The 16,217-nt window shown below is 36.8% G+C and overlaps 1 protein-coding gene across 1 annotated transcript in view; it reads right to left on the bottom strand.

Annotated features, from left to right (window-relative positions):
• Nucleotides 1-16,217, bottom strand: part of scg3 (secretogranin III) — a 44,090-nt gene that overhangs the window by 24,180 nt on the left and 3,693 nt on the right. The window contains exons 5-10 of the mRNA XM_056256703.1: nucleotides 13,154-13,296; nucleotides 12,793-12,939; nucleotides 12,084-12,339; nucleotides 10,820-10,936; nucleotides 349-432; nucleotides 98-208 (exon numbers count right to left, since the gene is read on the bottom strand). Of these exons, the coding sequence (XP_056112678.1) occupies nucleotides 98-208; nucleotides 349-432; nucleotides 10,820-10,936; nucleotides 12,084-12,339; nucleotides 12,793-12,939; nucleotides 13,154-13,296 (858 nt within the window). The remainder of the gene's footprint in view (nucleotides 1-97; nucleotides 209-348; nucleotides 433-10,819; nucleotides 10,937-12,083; nucleotides 12,340-12,792; nucleotides 12,940-13,153; nucleotides 13,297-16,217) is intronic.

Genomic DNA, 16,217 nt, shown 5'->3' with positions numbered 1-16,217 from the left:
ATTACACCAGCAGAACCGGAGAGGCTTTTAATATGACCCAAAACGATAAACATGCTGGTGAAAATGTGAATATGATACAGGATCCTTGTATACTCACTGATTTCTGCAGCAGCCTGGACATCTTTGGTTGAGTCTTTCAAGGACTCATACTCCTTCTGCATCTTGGCAGCTTCTGTTTTGGTGTTGTCATCATCATCCGCTGCTTTTCCTGGAACGAGGTTGGGAAACAGTATAGTGATGCCAAAGTGTTCCTGAGCAGAATCTGCAGTGAATGACTTGCAGTTTGCAGTGTTGTGACCTGGGCTGGTTTGAGGTGTGGTGGTGGGTCGGATTTGGGAGATGATTTACCTGTAGGTGGCGTAATGCTGAGAGGAACCAGAGATTTGCCCAGTTTGTTCTTGGTCTGCAGGGCAATCATTGCATCCAGATTTTCTGTGGGAAAAACGTAATATTTATAAATACAGTGATGATTATTTAAGCAATTTGGAGACTGTGGGCCATATCATGCAATGCCAGGCGCGACACAAGTTTTTTTTTTTTGCTAGTTTCAGCCTGACACAGTTATCATTTTCCCGTCCTGCGCCACGTTGTTTAAATAGCAAATGCATTTTTGTGCCCATCTGTTCGCCCATGGACTGCTGGTCTGAAAACGGTGTGTTCAGGCGCATTGTTGGCGCCGTTGCTATTTTGAGGCAACTGAAATACACTGAGCCAACTGAAACCTGGTCTAAAGTCAATGGCGCAATATTTTATTTATTTATTTAAAAAGCATGTTAGTAATGTGCACCTATAGGTGGGTCCACAACGCGCGTACACTTTGTCCTGTAGATGGTCTGCTCGCGCGCTTTAACCTCGCACACGAGCAGATCCGTTTCTTTGCTAGCGTTCAGTTTTTCCACTTGCAAATTCCGCCATGTAAATAGCACAACTGGCTTTAAAAAGGGAATAGGAGATGAGACTCTGATTGGTTTATTGCACGTTACGCCCAAAACACACCCATTACTCATTTCACGAGTTCACACTAACAAATAAGTCAGACAGAATAAATGGTATGCATATTTGGCGTGCTGTCCGAGAAGAGGGCTCCGGACCATTTTTCCTGTCTTTAAACTAGCAAAAGTGGATTCCGACAAGCAGAGTGCGAATTACCCCACCATAATTGGGGGGTACTGCTCCTTCCCTCATTTTTGAAAACACTCTTATCTGAATAATTTTATGTACCTTTATAAAAGGGCAGTTTTCCTTAATTTTATTTAATGTATGCTCTAAATTTCATTTCAAATTAATTTTATAAATATGTTATAAATAACTGCGCGAGCCGCAACAGCGCAACTTTGTCCGTACATTAGCAGGAGCACAACAACAACAACTCACTCGGCTAGCTGCCCTTCTCTATCTCCACGGTGGTTAAAAATGGTACGGTCCACAATAGGGGTGTTCGCTGAAATCGCTTTACATTAAAATGTTCCTACAGTGAAAATAGGAGTTGACTTGTATTGTAACTGTAATTATATTTTTTCACAATATCAGAAAAATTATCTGACCCCCCCAAAACTGATATTTCTGTCCCTTTGGGGGGTACTGGGTCTTCATTGGGGGCAGAGCCATAGAGAGAAAGATTTGCGACACGCTTTGATGTCGCCGCGACGGCTGTCACGTGGTTCATGTAAGCCCCATTAGTTCCAAAACGTACGCGGGCTGTCATGTTCTTCTATGGACAGACAGCAGCGATTGCATTATTAAACGGTAAATATAAAATAAAACACACACCCAAGTACTTTTTAAGCTGTTATTGCCTTTTGTTAATGTCAGTTTTGCATTTGGAGAGGCAGGGTGACAACTTAGATAAGTTTTAGGCTATATTTTTGGAGGGAAAAGCTTAGTGTTCATGTTCGCATGGGTAGTAATAGCACTGGCTTTAGCGGCTCTAACTTAACTTTTCCATGTCATTCATCTGATGATGGACGTCTCATGATATTTATTTTAGCACAACTGGCTGGGCTGTATTAGGCTATTGATTCCCGTGATCTTGCTTATAAATTCCGATTCAGCCATTAGCCCTTTGTGATGACGCAAAGAGGTCTGCAGTCCGTTCAGAACGCCAACCAACATAAAATATAAATAATTACGCTGTGCATGTACAAATGAATGATTTAGGAGGGAAATAGACTGCTCCCATAACGTAGAAAGCAACGACTATATACAGCAATGTTCGGTAAATATTCAACCGAAAAATATTCTTCATAAAATTAAACCGGAGAGATAGTTAATGAGTGAATTAACTATGTTTCTAAATACATATAAGCACATGCATAACCCTCCCTAACCCATTTAAATAAATGAATTGTGTGTGTGTATGTATATAATATTATATATAGGATATATATATATATATATATACATATAAAATATTATAAAAAATATTATATATTATATACATCAGGTTACCAGTTAGCTAACGTTAGTGAAGTGTTGGTCACGTAAGCTATCGCTGCAATTAACCTATTATCTTCCAATAAACATTTACTAAAACTGGCTACATAAAATATAACTACAGACTAGATTCACGAGAGGTCGGCTAATATGTGTAAAAGTAAAAAAATACAGTAATTTCATTAATTTACCAGCGAACGTACTTCTGAAGCACTGAAAATGAATGGGGTTCAATGGAGAAACTATCAGTGTTTGGAACTATCGGCCGCTCCACGACACGCGTTACTTCCGCATTCCAAAGTTCCCATGGCGGTCTATGGGAGTGTCGCAACTCTTTCTCTCTATGGCTCTGATTGGGGGGTATAGTACCCAGGCCCGCCGACAGGGGGGGACAAACGGGTCTGTTGTCCCGGGCCCAGGGTAGGGAGGGGGGCCCAGAACTGGGCCCTCATTAAATTATGGAATAATTGTAAAAAAAAAAAAAAAAAATAGGCATATTTGTTGAAAAAATATCTAATATTTGAGTTACATAAAAGCTTTTTATTCGTTTTCTTCCTAATTGTCCTTTAAAAATAGTGGTCAAGAACCCCCCCGCCCCCCAAACAAAAATGGTTTGGCCACTGATCGAAATATGATGTTGTCATTTGATTTGAAGTTCAGTAGGCTAACGTTACGCTCAAAATGTCAGCACAAGTCCGGTGCTCAGAAAAGAAAAGAGAAGAAGAAAATAGAGGCCTTCGAGATGCCCTAAACAAATATTTTTAAAAAGGTGGTGACGGTGAAGCTGGAACTAACGTTAGTAAAGTCAACGTTGAGCAAGGTAAGAAACAGCGCAGCCAACGTTTATGAGTGTTGTCAAAGACCCGGCACTTCGGTACCAAGTCGGTACACATTTCTTTTTAAACGTCACGCCACGGTACCAGGTTTTCTCAAACCCGGGATGCACGCGTGCATGCCTAAAGCGCGTGCAGTTGCGTCCTCTTCATAAAAGCGCTGAGACATGGCGACCGGGGGTGCTGCTGCTGTGGTGGCTGTATGCTGTAAATCCACTTGTTGATAAGAAAGGAGGAAAGAGCCACATATGGAAATATTTTGGATATTAGCTCATAATAGCGACGCGGCGCGCTCGTTTTTACAGGCGCGCCTAAGTTCATTGTTGCATAGCAACGACAGACGCCACGGGAGAGCAAACGCTTGTGGAAAGGAGAAAGCGGTGCGAACTGCGCTCTCCATGATGACGAGGAAGTATTAGCAAAGAATTCATTGATTTCTAGCCCTTGGATTAGCTTTACTACTATTTATGGAGATGAGAAATAAAAAGCCGGCTGAAATGCATCACTGTCATCATCGGTGAACAGATAATGGGTCAGATCCGAGTCTATTTTTGCTGTGCTGCTCATGCTTAAAAGTGAAAGCACACTTTTGATGGACAAAAAATAAATATGATTTCACACAAAAAGTGCCCAAAAATGCACAGATTATGCATGTCTAGTGTGTTTTAACAAGAACTGCAGTAGGCTATGTCAGAAAAGAAAATGAAGACATTTATAGAAAATGTACCCATTTAAACGTGTTTTTATTATTCATTTTGGGTAAAAGTATATGGTGTTTTATAAAAAATAAAAAAAATCGTGGGGGGGGGGGGGGGGGGGGCCCATCTAAGATTATCTTGTCCCGGGCCCAGGCAAGACTGTCAGCTGGCCTGATAGTACCCCCCAGTACCCCCTGTAATTCGCACTATGCCGACAAGGCCTAAGTGCGCTCGCGCTGTGCGCTTTAGATCATGCGCTTAGATCGTTAAAATAGAGCCCTGTATTTTTCCTGTAACACTCTACAATAAGGTCCCATTAGTTAACATTAACTAGTTCATGCATTAACTAGCAATGATCAATACATTTGCAACAATATATATTAATCTTTATTAATGATAGTTAATAAAAATACAACTTTTAATTGTTAGATGATGTTAGGTACATTAAATAATATTAACAGATACAACTTGATTTGAGTAATGTATTAGTAAATGTTAGAATTAACATTAACTAAGATTTATAAATGCTTTAGAAGTATTTCTCATGTTTAGTTAATATTAATGTAGTTAACTAATGTTAACAAATTAAACCTTTTCGCAAAGAGTAACTGATTTTTAAAACTGTATAATATTAAAGCTGGAGTCGGCAAGTCTGGCAGATTGAGTGGATTTAGGCAAAATTTTGAATGTTTACAACTCTCATGGCCCTCCCCCACTATCAACGGATACCCTCCAACCGAGTTCGTGCTCGTCAGTGCGTGTGCACCAGATTTTCAGTGAACGCGCCCGTCTCATCAGCATCCATCAACACCATGGAGTATTTGGAGGTATGCTGCCCTGGCTAATCTACCGATAGATTGCAATTGCTAACGTCATTTATACTCTAAATGAGCTTACTTGATTTTCCGCCATCACTCTTCGTTACTGCGCGAACTTCCGCGAACTTCAGGCGTGTGCATGTCATTGTAACGTGCGCGAGGGGTGGCGTGTGCCCGATCTGTGATTGACAGTCAGATCTCAGATTATTTTTATTGTTTATTGTGATAAGAAAAAAGTTCAATAAAAAAAAAAAAAAAAGTCCCGCATTCTCAGACCCCTCGTTTTTCGAGACAGCGCCTCCTATCAAATTGGATCGGATAAATATGTGAAGAACTTAAGCCGAAACGTGAGTATCGTCAATTTTATTTAGCGAATCATACTCATTCAATTTATTTTTTAATCAAACTACTTTATAGCTCATCGATACACCAACATATGAATAGTCCATTTAATATTTGTAAAGATAGTTTGTAACAAAATTTGAGCCGTTAATGTATGTTTTTTCGCCTTTTTTCCCCCGAAAATATTTTGATAGCTAACGTTAGCCTTTAACCTTAGACTTTTTGTAGACATTAAAGTAGACCAGATAAATATATTAAGTGTGTTAATAGCAAAGAATGTCATCATTAATTATTTAATCAGATTTACCGTTTGACCTTTTTTTAATTTCCGGACCTTTTCTCTTAAAACTATAAATTGAATTAATTAATGCCGGAGTAATTATTTTACTTTATATAATTTATGTAGACTACTTAAATTAGTTCTTATAAAACGTAATGAATCAATATTAATTTAACTGTGCTATGAAGTTGTTGCCAGCCATTTACAACTCATACAATTGCCTAATAATCAAATTTACCATGCCTTCACTAGTCTATGGTGAACATGTGAGCTAGAATGTGTCATTTGCCCTTTTGTTTGGGTTCCTTGTTTTAATTAGTATTGACTGAAATTTGACTGTATGGGCTCTGTGGGCTGGTCTTAAAATTTGAATTTGAGTTTGACTCTCTTTTTAAAAAAAAGATGGATATAACAATTCAAATGGAGAATTCACTTTCAGAAATCCAGTTATTTTCACTGCCCATTCTGTGCCCCCATATATTTCCAACCCACAAAGTTGTCCAAAGTTCAAAAACATCTCAAGGGACACTTCAACAGAGCAGTGCAACATGAAGCAAACATCTTCTTTTTTTTCTCTTTTTTTTTAAAAGATCAAAATGCGATCGTATAGGCTACTGTTGTATTCCAGGGTACACCATACATCGATGCGGTCGCCCCTGCCGAACCCAGCAACATTATCATTTTATGATTATCCAAAGCGACTTAAAAGTAAAGTCACTAACACAATTCTTTCTTCCTTTTTTCTTTACAGCAAGATGATGTTTAGGTGATCGGTAAATAAAGTAAAGAATTGTTTATTATTGGTGTTTTGTCTATTCTTATTTGAGTTTTGCTTCGCATTCAAAATATCAAAAAACAGGTTTTGTAATGTTAGCATGGTATAATGTTAATTAGACCATTATAGGTTGAACTGAAAGAAAAATTTGAATTTGAATTAAAAAAACATTGTAGCAATATAATATCACATAATATTTTTCAGAAGATAGTTCAATCTGTAATTGTATCCCTTCCATCAGTAACACAATGAGTTTTTTTTGGCACATGCATTAAGCAGGGAACGCTAATATTTATTTGGATAACTTTAAATAAAACGAGACCGTAATATTGCATCCTTTTCTTTTCAATGGCATTTGGATAAGGGTGCGCTGTCTCGAAAAACAAGGGGTCTGAGAACGCGGGACTCTGTGTGCGGGTGTTATACGATCTTTCGAACAGCAGGAGGCGCTGTCTCGAAAAACGAGGGGTCTGAGAATGCGGGACTCTGGGTGGGGGACTGTAGTTGCAGGCTCCGAGTCTGCAGCTTCATAATATTGCCCTGTGCTGATTGGAGCCGATGATCCGGGAGCTGTGGATTTTTGCAAAACAAATAACACGCTCCAGGTGGAGTCAGAAGCTCGGGTTTTTTTCTAAAACCACTTTATTTATGTTGTTCTGTCGGATTATAGTGTTGATTTCACTGAATATGATAAAAAAATTTTTTGCCGACGGCACCTTTAATGGTAACACTTTATTATGATGTTCCACTTTAGACATTCTATCAACTAAAAGTAACTTTGCAACTTTTAGGAGAAATTTTAGAGTTCATTTTTAAACTCCTCGAGGTTTATGAGACTAATAGTTTAGGGTTACAGTTGACATGTAAGGGCCATTTACACGACACAGTTAACTAAAAACGGAAAACGTTTTATGCATTTTAGCCGTTCATTTACACGGCAACGTTTTGGGGGCCTGAAAATGCAAACTTTTGAAAACGGAATTCAAAGTGCAAGTTTTTGAAAAAAACTACAAAAACGGTGACGTCATGCGCATGCGTATTACGTGTTCAGTCGATAGGTGCGTAATGTTTCTTTACAAAGTGACATCACCAACTACTGACCTGGCATACATATATAAATACAAGTACATATATAAATACAAATACAGCGTTTTTAATCATTTTCGTTGATCTGTGTGAATGGGGATAAAAGCTACAGTTAGAGTACTGTCTATTTGTTCTTTCTCAGAGGTAAAAGAGCGTATATTTTTTAACTGATCAGAATTATATTTAACAACAGACAGCTGCTTCCAACAGTCCATATGCAGATGTACCCTGCTCATTATGTGTTGTGGACACACTTTTGTGTCTTGGAGCTGTTTGCCATAGACAAACACACACACATTAGGGCACAATGATCATCTCATGTTTAAACCACAGCAGATCAATAACCAGCCGTATCCTGGCAACACACCCTGCCATTCCATTTGATCTTTACAGCGTGTGTCATCCTGTGGCGCAGGTTGCCAGAGTAACCCCATTATTACGCAATGGATAATTCCAAATGGTTATCTGTGTTCTATCAGAACGACCGTGACCATCTCGTTAGAAAAACACACCGAATTAATTACACGGAATGAAAGAGGGAGAGAACAAAAGAGAGAAACAGGAAGCTGTTTGCTTGAACATATAAGGGCATGAGATGTTTTGCACATTGCTTATGTCTCCTCAAAACACTGTGATGGTTAGTGAGTTAAAACATTTTGGAATCATTGCAAAGTTAATGAAATGCAAACACAAATTCATTCAAATTACATTCTGTAATCCTGAATCCAGTTTAACCAGACACTAATCTGAATGAGATTTTATTTTTACTTTTTGCTGTTGGAGTAAAAAGAAAATGCAAAAATAATTATAAAAAAAATTATATGGTCTCTCATTTATCTTTATAGAACTTGACCTTGCTATAATTTTTTTTTCTGTTCGAATAGGACTTATTTACAAATCTCAGAAAATAATGTTGAAGGTAGCAGTATATTCTGTGATTTTCTGTCTTTAGTCACAGATATGCATACAGACACATACTGACGTCAAACTATTAACATCAGCGTGTGAAATGTAATTCATCTGCAGTCACTATTGATATGCGTGTCACATGACCCACAGGCAACACAACTGAATCAATCCATCCTTAGCAAAAGGAACTTGTACATTAGTACAGAATCCAGTGCTAGTCAAACAAACCCATATGAGTCATATTAATGACAGGGAACATTTTCCCATACCATTAGTTATTACAAATCTGCCATTAAAAACACTGAATGTGCACTTGCTGTAGGCCTACTTCAAATCTTGCAGATAATATCATTTTAATTAAATAAAAGGCCAATTAAGTGTACTTAAAGATAGTACATTTTTCATGACTACAGGGCTTAACCTCGGGTTATCGGCGTTCTAAACCCCACGTGGCTCGTAGTTGCTTTGGACAGTTAATGAAGCAATGGACGTTCCATATAAACATTCGTTTCAGTATTTTGAGGGGACAAATGTTAAATGGTGACAGAATGCGTGACAATTAGGGTAAAGAAGGGGTTTAAGTCCTTTCAGTATGAACTTGATAGTAGCGTCTGCAATATATAATACGTGGATGTGCAATGCAAGAGCTTTTATGTAAACAGGTCGCATACTGCGTTCGTCCAATCAATGACACTGACACCGCAAATATGCAAATAACAACGTTAACCCGGGGTTTAGGAATGCACAGTGTGAAACGTCAGTTTATGAATACCCAGGATTAACTGTTAACCCCGGGTAAATTATGAACAATGTGAAAAGGGAAGCAAGATAACCCAGGATTCAGTTTACCCGGGGTTTAGAATGACCCTGGGTTAACTATGAAAAGCCCTTATGTTTCTCAACACACTTAGGTACACTTTTAGAAAGTACACGTTGTAATAATATCAACTTAAAAAGTTTTACTTTAAGGTGCATTTAAAATCTTAAGTGCAATTATGTTTTAATAATCTTTTGTCACACTTTAAAGTAGCACTTATTTTGATGTGCTGACTCACATACTAAAGCATGTAAAGTACTCGATTATATTATAAATGTATGAAAATATATTTAAATGTGCTAAATTGCAACTTCATCATTACAAATGTGTAATTACAAATATCAATATAAATATAAATAATGGTTTAGTTTAACATAAATGCTTGTCAGTACATTCGGTAGTATAACCATATTTCAAAGACAACAGAAGTATGAAATAACAAATTACTTAAGCGGGGCAAAAAGAGCTTTTACTTTCAACTAACTGCATTTAGTATCAATTTTAACTATAATACATTTTTATTTAATTCCAATTAACAAGCAATTAAGTGTCCAAAACATTACATTCAGTTCATTCAGTATATTCTTTTAAAATGTCTTATTTACAGTAGGCTACATCATCAATACACCTTTTACAAGTATGCTAAAGTGTCTTTATTTTTCAGAAGGGTTGACATCATTTTCGAGAAGGAATCACTTTTAGCAATGCTTTGCTTAAGATATTTGGTTAGTACCGGTAAGTATTACAATGAAGCGATCTGGTGCTAAATTATACTTGTATGCAGTCAATGTTTGTTGAGTGGTTACTGTGGTTGTCATCATGGAGGAAGCAAAAGTAGCAATATTCATGAGCTAAGCTTTCATCTTTTCACGAAGTCATAAATGAAAAGCCAAACACACTACTGCCAAAACGGTCCCCACCATTTAAAAAAAAGAAACAAGAAAGTGATATCCATGCTGTTGTATGATTATACACACAGCAAACGCTGATACTGCATCTGCAAAAATCTGCTTCAACTATCTATTCTATACTTGATTTGATTGAGGATTAAACCTTCCACACTAGAAGCAAGTCAAAATACAGCTCTCTCTCTTTCAGGCTGGACAAAGCTTTGTTTCAAGATGCAAATGCAGTCACATTAAGCTTATCTCAGGGATTCCTTACAGCCCACATACACATACAACATGCCCTAACTAGACACGACAAACAAGTATTTACTGCTATCCTCACTGAAAGAGAAAATACTGTGTAATGTGACACAATAACACCCAGTCAGAACATATTTGTTGTTTAACGCAGCTAAAGTGAAGCCGATCAAATATTCTATGGTTTCTATTGAAGAGACAGCTTTTCTGACTTCAGGACATGAGGGTACCTCACTTACAAAAAATGAACAAGAGAAATCACAACTCTCAGTATGGAGGCTTTAAAAAAGCCTTATTCTTGCACACATAGGCATTAGATCAATATGAAACGTTTTAGCCTGATTTGACCTATCAAAGGTCAAAATGGTGACTAAACTTGTTATTGAAACATATAATAACATAAAGCTTTTTTCAGATGGACAACCAAGATGGTTGCCAATTGGACTACTTTATTTACCTTATTTTTCAACGTGAAAGAAAGCTATTTCGAGACTTCTGATTCATTAGCTGCTATAGGTAAATGACTAGAAGAATAACAAAGTGCAGTAAATGGTAAAACTATCTGCGCTACAAACCAGTGTGTTTATGATTACGATAATAAATGAAAATAACATGTTAACAAATACCAGTATGCTGCATCAAAAATACGTCATAAGAAGGTGGAGAGAGTATTTTGGTCTTACCCAGATAAGACACTCCTTCTTCAGGTGTGATGGTTCCATATTTGACCATCATCTTCACAAAGTCGATCAAGGTCTTCATGATGGTGATCAGGGTTTCTCTCTCCTCTTTATCTTGCTCTGTAAAGTGAGAGGAGAAGGATGTGATAGATTAAGCGATGACACTAGACTTTAATCTGGATTAATGTGGAAGAGGACAGTTGAGACCACAGGGAATGTGCTTGGCCAGATGGTGATGTTTCTACAGACCTTATAGCTGTTGATCTACTCAATGAGCTGTGTTGTGTTGTGTTGTGTTGTGTTGTGTTGTGTTGTGTTGTGAGGCGTGTGTTTCAATATGGTCTGTGTGTCTTTTGTGTGTGCTGTGTTGATGAAGTTGCAATTTAGTACATTTAAAATTGAATAACATACTACAATTAAAATGATAATCAAGTACTTTACATGTGCTTTATATGTTAGTAGTCAACATATTCAAATAGGTGTACTTTAAAGCATGACAAGAGATTATTACAACAATTAAATTATTTAAAATGTAACTTTAAATTTGACATTTATTACTTACTATTTATTACATTTAGTGTACTTAAGTGTGTTAAGAAATACAGTCAATTCAATCATATTATATGATCTGCAACTACAATGTTTTTGTGAAAATATACTTTTTATACAATTAAGCACACTTCTTTTTCACAAGGGGTGGTTTGTTTTGTACAGTAGCTTTCTGTGTGTGTTGTGTCATGCTATATTCTATAATGTTGTGTGTTTTATTTTGGTTTGTGTTTTTGTGTGTATTGTGTTGTATTATTTGTTATGTATTTTATTTGTTCATATTAAGTTGTTCACAATATATGTTCATACTGCCCAGCTCTCCTGCGGGTGACCCTGATTTCACCGAGTACAACATGTTCCTGGATCAACATTGAACATTGTTGATCCTGGAACAACATTCTAATCATCCAATCAGATTTGGGGGACACGTTTACAGTTTATGTCAAGTTTAGGCTTAAAACCAGGATTAGGTGCTTCTACATCACTGTTATTCACTTATCATTCCCTCTGATAATAGGGATAAGTTGTGGGTAGAGTTAGGTTTAGGGGTTTTCAGACAGGAATGTTGTTCCAGGAACATGTCTTACTTGGCAAAATTCCAGTGACCCTCTACTGATGTGTGTTGGACTCTCTTTTATCATTTTATATTGTATGTTGTATTTTGTTGTGGTATGTACCTGTGCTATATTTGTGTTGTATTGTATGTTGTGTTGTCTACCTGAGTCAAGGCTCTTTAGGAGTCTGTAGAAGTTGGGAAAGAACTGAAGGTCCTGAAGTCCGTCTTCAGGGTTCAGTTCATTTCTGTCATTCCCGTCGCTCACGGCGTCCCATGAATCATCTGCCCTCACTGTGTCATCTCTACTCTCCTCCTCCGGTTCTTCATCACCATTATCATCATCGCCACCATCATTATCCCCTTCATCCTCTTCCTCGTATCGTCGGCTGGGCCTGTCTTCCTCTTCCTTAAAGTCCCCCTGTGGTGAAAGTTTTTAATGTTGTTTATATGCCTATGTGGTGCTTTTAATATGGTTTAAGACAAACCATGAGCAAATTCATTTTTGTCCTTAAAACTGCAGTGAACTAAAGACAGGCTCAAAAACGCGTTTCTGACGTCACAAACTACCTTGTAACCAATCACGTCAACGTGTGATCGTCAACGAGTGGATCTCTAAGCTGGTGTGAGTGAGTGGAGGCGGGGCTAATTTGCATATTCATAGAACCGCATATACTAAATGAGGCAAAGGGTGTAGAGTCACATTCAATATTTCGCTTAAATATGTCATTACGGTGATCAAAGATGAATTTCAAGGGATACAATTATTGACTACAGGGGGGCTTTAACAGAAGAATCCAAGCAAACAGCATTTTTTCTATAAAACCTCGATAAACACATAGTTAGTAGAAACACTACAGTCACACACTCGTACCATATTGTTCTGTGTTTCTTTAGCTGCGTTTACGGGGTAGTCCATATTGAGGTCTCCAATCATGTTCTCTTTGGCGTTTTTAGTGATCAGATCCTGCAGGGCTTCAGCAACTTCATACTCCAGCGTCTCTGCCTGACTGTCTGTGATCTGAAGGACAAACAAAAGAACACAACATCTGCTAGAACAATCAATTCACAGAGGGATTATTGTATGACAATCTATTTTCCATGCAATTCAAGCTGGTTAAACTGGAATTTGTTCCCCTAGAGCAAATAATACATAATATATGTTGTTTATTGCATGGTTCATCAACATGGTAGTTATCAGAATCACTGCTCATGCCACCATTTGAATTTCTTACTAGGCCCAGCTTGAGCAGTTTAGACACAATTCTGTCAAACACTCCTCTGTCATCCTCTTCGTAGATTTTGTTGGCGATTTTCTGGACGATGTCCTGAGCTGTTAGCGGAGTCCCGTCCAGCTGCCGAAAGCTTTCAGGATCATCTGAAACCGAACACATGAAAATATTTCACATCTCTCCATTTAAACAAAATGATCAAAACTGAATATTAAAAGCTGTTCACAATAAGGACTAAGGATTACTATAACAATTCAGTTTAATAAAGTTTTAATAACAGTTCTAATTGTATGAAATTACAGACAATAATTATGTCAACAGAGGAACGATATTGTTGGAATCACTTTCAGAACACTTTTTTTTTCCAGTGTATGAAGTTTATGCCTATCAGAATCCACAAGACTTTAAATAACTCACGCATTTGAAATAGCGTAAAAGTGTTTCGCTTCTGGATCCTGATCACCATATTATTTTTTTTCACAGTAATAACGGCTGACTATACCTTGCTTACTAATAACCTTTAAGCAGATATTTTAGAAAATTTTAATGAGCTAAAGGGAGTGGATCCATATGCTACCTGCATGGGCCCATTTGGGCCCGCCGATATTAAACAATAATATCTTAGTAAAAACCTAAAGTAATATTGCCAAACTATATATCATTTGAAAGCTTAAAATCTCTAGTTTTCATATTTGGTGGCTGTTATCTAAAATATATTACAGAGGAGCAGAAATTTATCAATTTGCAACAAGAATATTTCATATTCATTAGGAGTATTTAGGCCTTTATTTTGAAATAACAATAAACATGAAAAATCATGAAAGATTGGTAGAAACCTCAGTTTGTTTTCATGCCATGAGTTCAAAAGATAACACCAATTCCATTTTATGAGAAAAAAAAGGTCTGAAAATGTTTTAAATATAAAGAAAAATGTATGGATTCTCGATTTGTAATGCGGCTGCGAGCTATAACGCTATAACGTAGTCTTTATGCATTTATTAGAGGTTTAATTCAAATCAAATACTGCCAAACCACCCATACTACTTCTGAATAGGATGTCTACTTCATAAATTGTATGAAAATTATGGAAATACATGGTTCAGATCACTCAAAACATATGAAAATGGAGGCGCCCTTATATGGGCAGTAATGGAGTCTGGTCTTCACCTAGTGAAAAAGTTGGGTACTGCGCCCGAATAAAATCTTACTGAAAGCTCATTTTTTGAGATATCAACCTAAAATTTGGAATACAACTTGTTCAGATATTTGACTTTAATTTTCTTGCAGTTTTAGAGTAAAATATATTTTGTAATATATATATTTTATATAAAATATTAATCATTATATTTTTACATTACACAATTTCATAAACTCAAACTTATATAACTTTTTTTCTGTTTCATTTTTTACAATTTCTAGACTTCTACAATAATCTGGAAAATGTCTTCTTTAAAACAAGACCAGCCATAGGTCTAAATTCCAAAGCATTCCTGAATTACAACCATTTAAGTTTGGATAGTGATTTTTATGTCTATGCAAAAAAAAGGGGGGTGCCAGTTAACAGGATAATATTATATAACACTTTCACATTCAACCTTTATATGTCAAGAAGTGAGAGTGTGTGTCTTTTAGATGGTAAATAGCTAATATCTATTAACAGAGATTCTGGCAATAGATTAGCTTCAATGTCTTTTGAATTTGAAATCGGTGCTACCTGACTAGAGAAACAGAGAAAAGGAAGAAAAACACCCATAATGCACTGGGCATGTTGCCGTTCAAGGCCACTTCCAGACTGCGCTTGGATAGGCTTGACTAGAGTCAAATATCACCTTGCTTTAGTAGGAAATACTTCTTAGCAAACTTTTAGTCACAATGATTTCAACTTCATTTACATTTACTATTGATATTTTAACAATAAAACTTGGTTTGAAAATCAGTGAACTCACACTTTAAAGACCCCATGATAATGTTGAAAAAAAAAACACCCCCTACACAACGGAAGGTGCATGGTCCATAGGTTTATTTTTCAGTGCGCTGCATTTGAAACTAAAATTATTTTATCAAAAGCCTACAAGCTCAAAGCTCTTAAAAAGCAAAAAAAAAGTAGGAGGAGAATGTGTGAAACAGAGATCTGAATGTTGGAGCTGGAATCTGCCAGCAATTCTTGTCTGTCTGTTGTAATTCCGGTAACCCATTGAAATTACACAAAAACACCTCCCACTCTGTTATCTGCCATTATCTACCACAGAGATCGACTTACACTGCCATATTCGCTTCCAGTAAACTCACCATCTGCCTGAAACGTGAAATTGATCAAAAGTCTAATGCTAATTCTAAAAGAGAGTCAGAGGTCCTAGGTGGTCAGAGTGCTCACTGTATATTGAACGACTGTCATATGGTGAAAATGTAATAAATTAACACATGACTGCCCACATGTACAACACATATTCAGTGTTCAGAAAAATGGTTGGTGAGGTAATAAGAACCACATAGAACAGATACTGTTGTTCCTAAACACCAGAATAACTAACAAGTAAAGCATAGCACAGTTTGTCAAATATTTTGCTGTGTGTAGCACCTACAACTCTGCAGACCCTTCCGAAGGATACCAATAATGGAAACGAGAAGCTGAAGTTTATTTTTAACAATATCCTCAATCATTTCATTGTGATCTTAACAGTTTGAACAGTACAATTTAGTTTGGATTTTTTTTATGAATTACAAATCACAATGTAACAATCACAGTAAGTCGCAATATAATTGCGGCTTTGCAAAGAGATTGTTATTGAAGGATGAGTATAAAGTGAAAATCATAAAGTAAAAATCGATTTTTTTTCGAAAAGAAAAGAATCGAAAAGAAACTTTGAGTAACGTTATAGGGTAGGGGAAAATGTCAAAATGTATGACATGACCTCTTTGAGCTATTATGCTCTATTTAATGTGTGTGTACACTGTAAAAAAAATCCCGTTGTTTTTACGGAAAAAAACTGGCAGCTGTGGTTACCAGAACTTTACCGTCAAAAATACGGTATCAACGTTTTTGGTTTTACAGACTTAACTTAAAATT

This window comes from Rhinichthys klamathensis, unplaced genomic scaffold (genome assembly GCF_029890125.1).
Source record: "Rhinichthys klamathensis goyatoka isolate OS25496 unplaced genomic scaffold, OSU_Roscu_1.1 h1tg000131l_1, whole genome shotgun sequence".
In the NCBI taxonomy this organism is placed as follows: Eukaryota; Metazoa; Chordata; class Actinopteri; order Cypriniformes; family Leuciscidae; genus Rhinichthys; species Rhinichthys klamathensis.
This window is presented reverse-complemented; position numbering and strand designations above follow the sequence as displayed.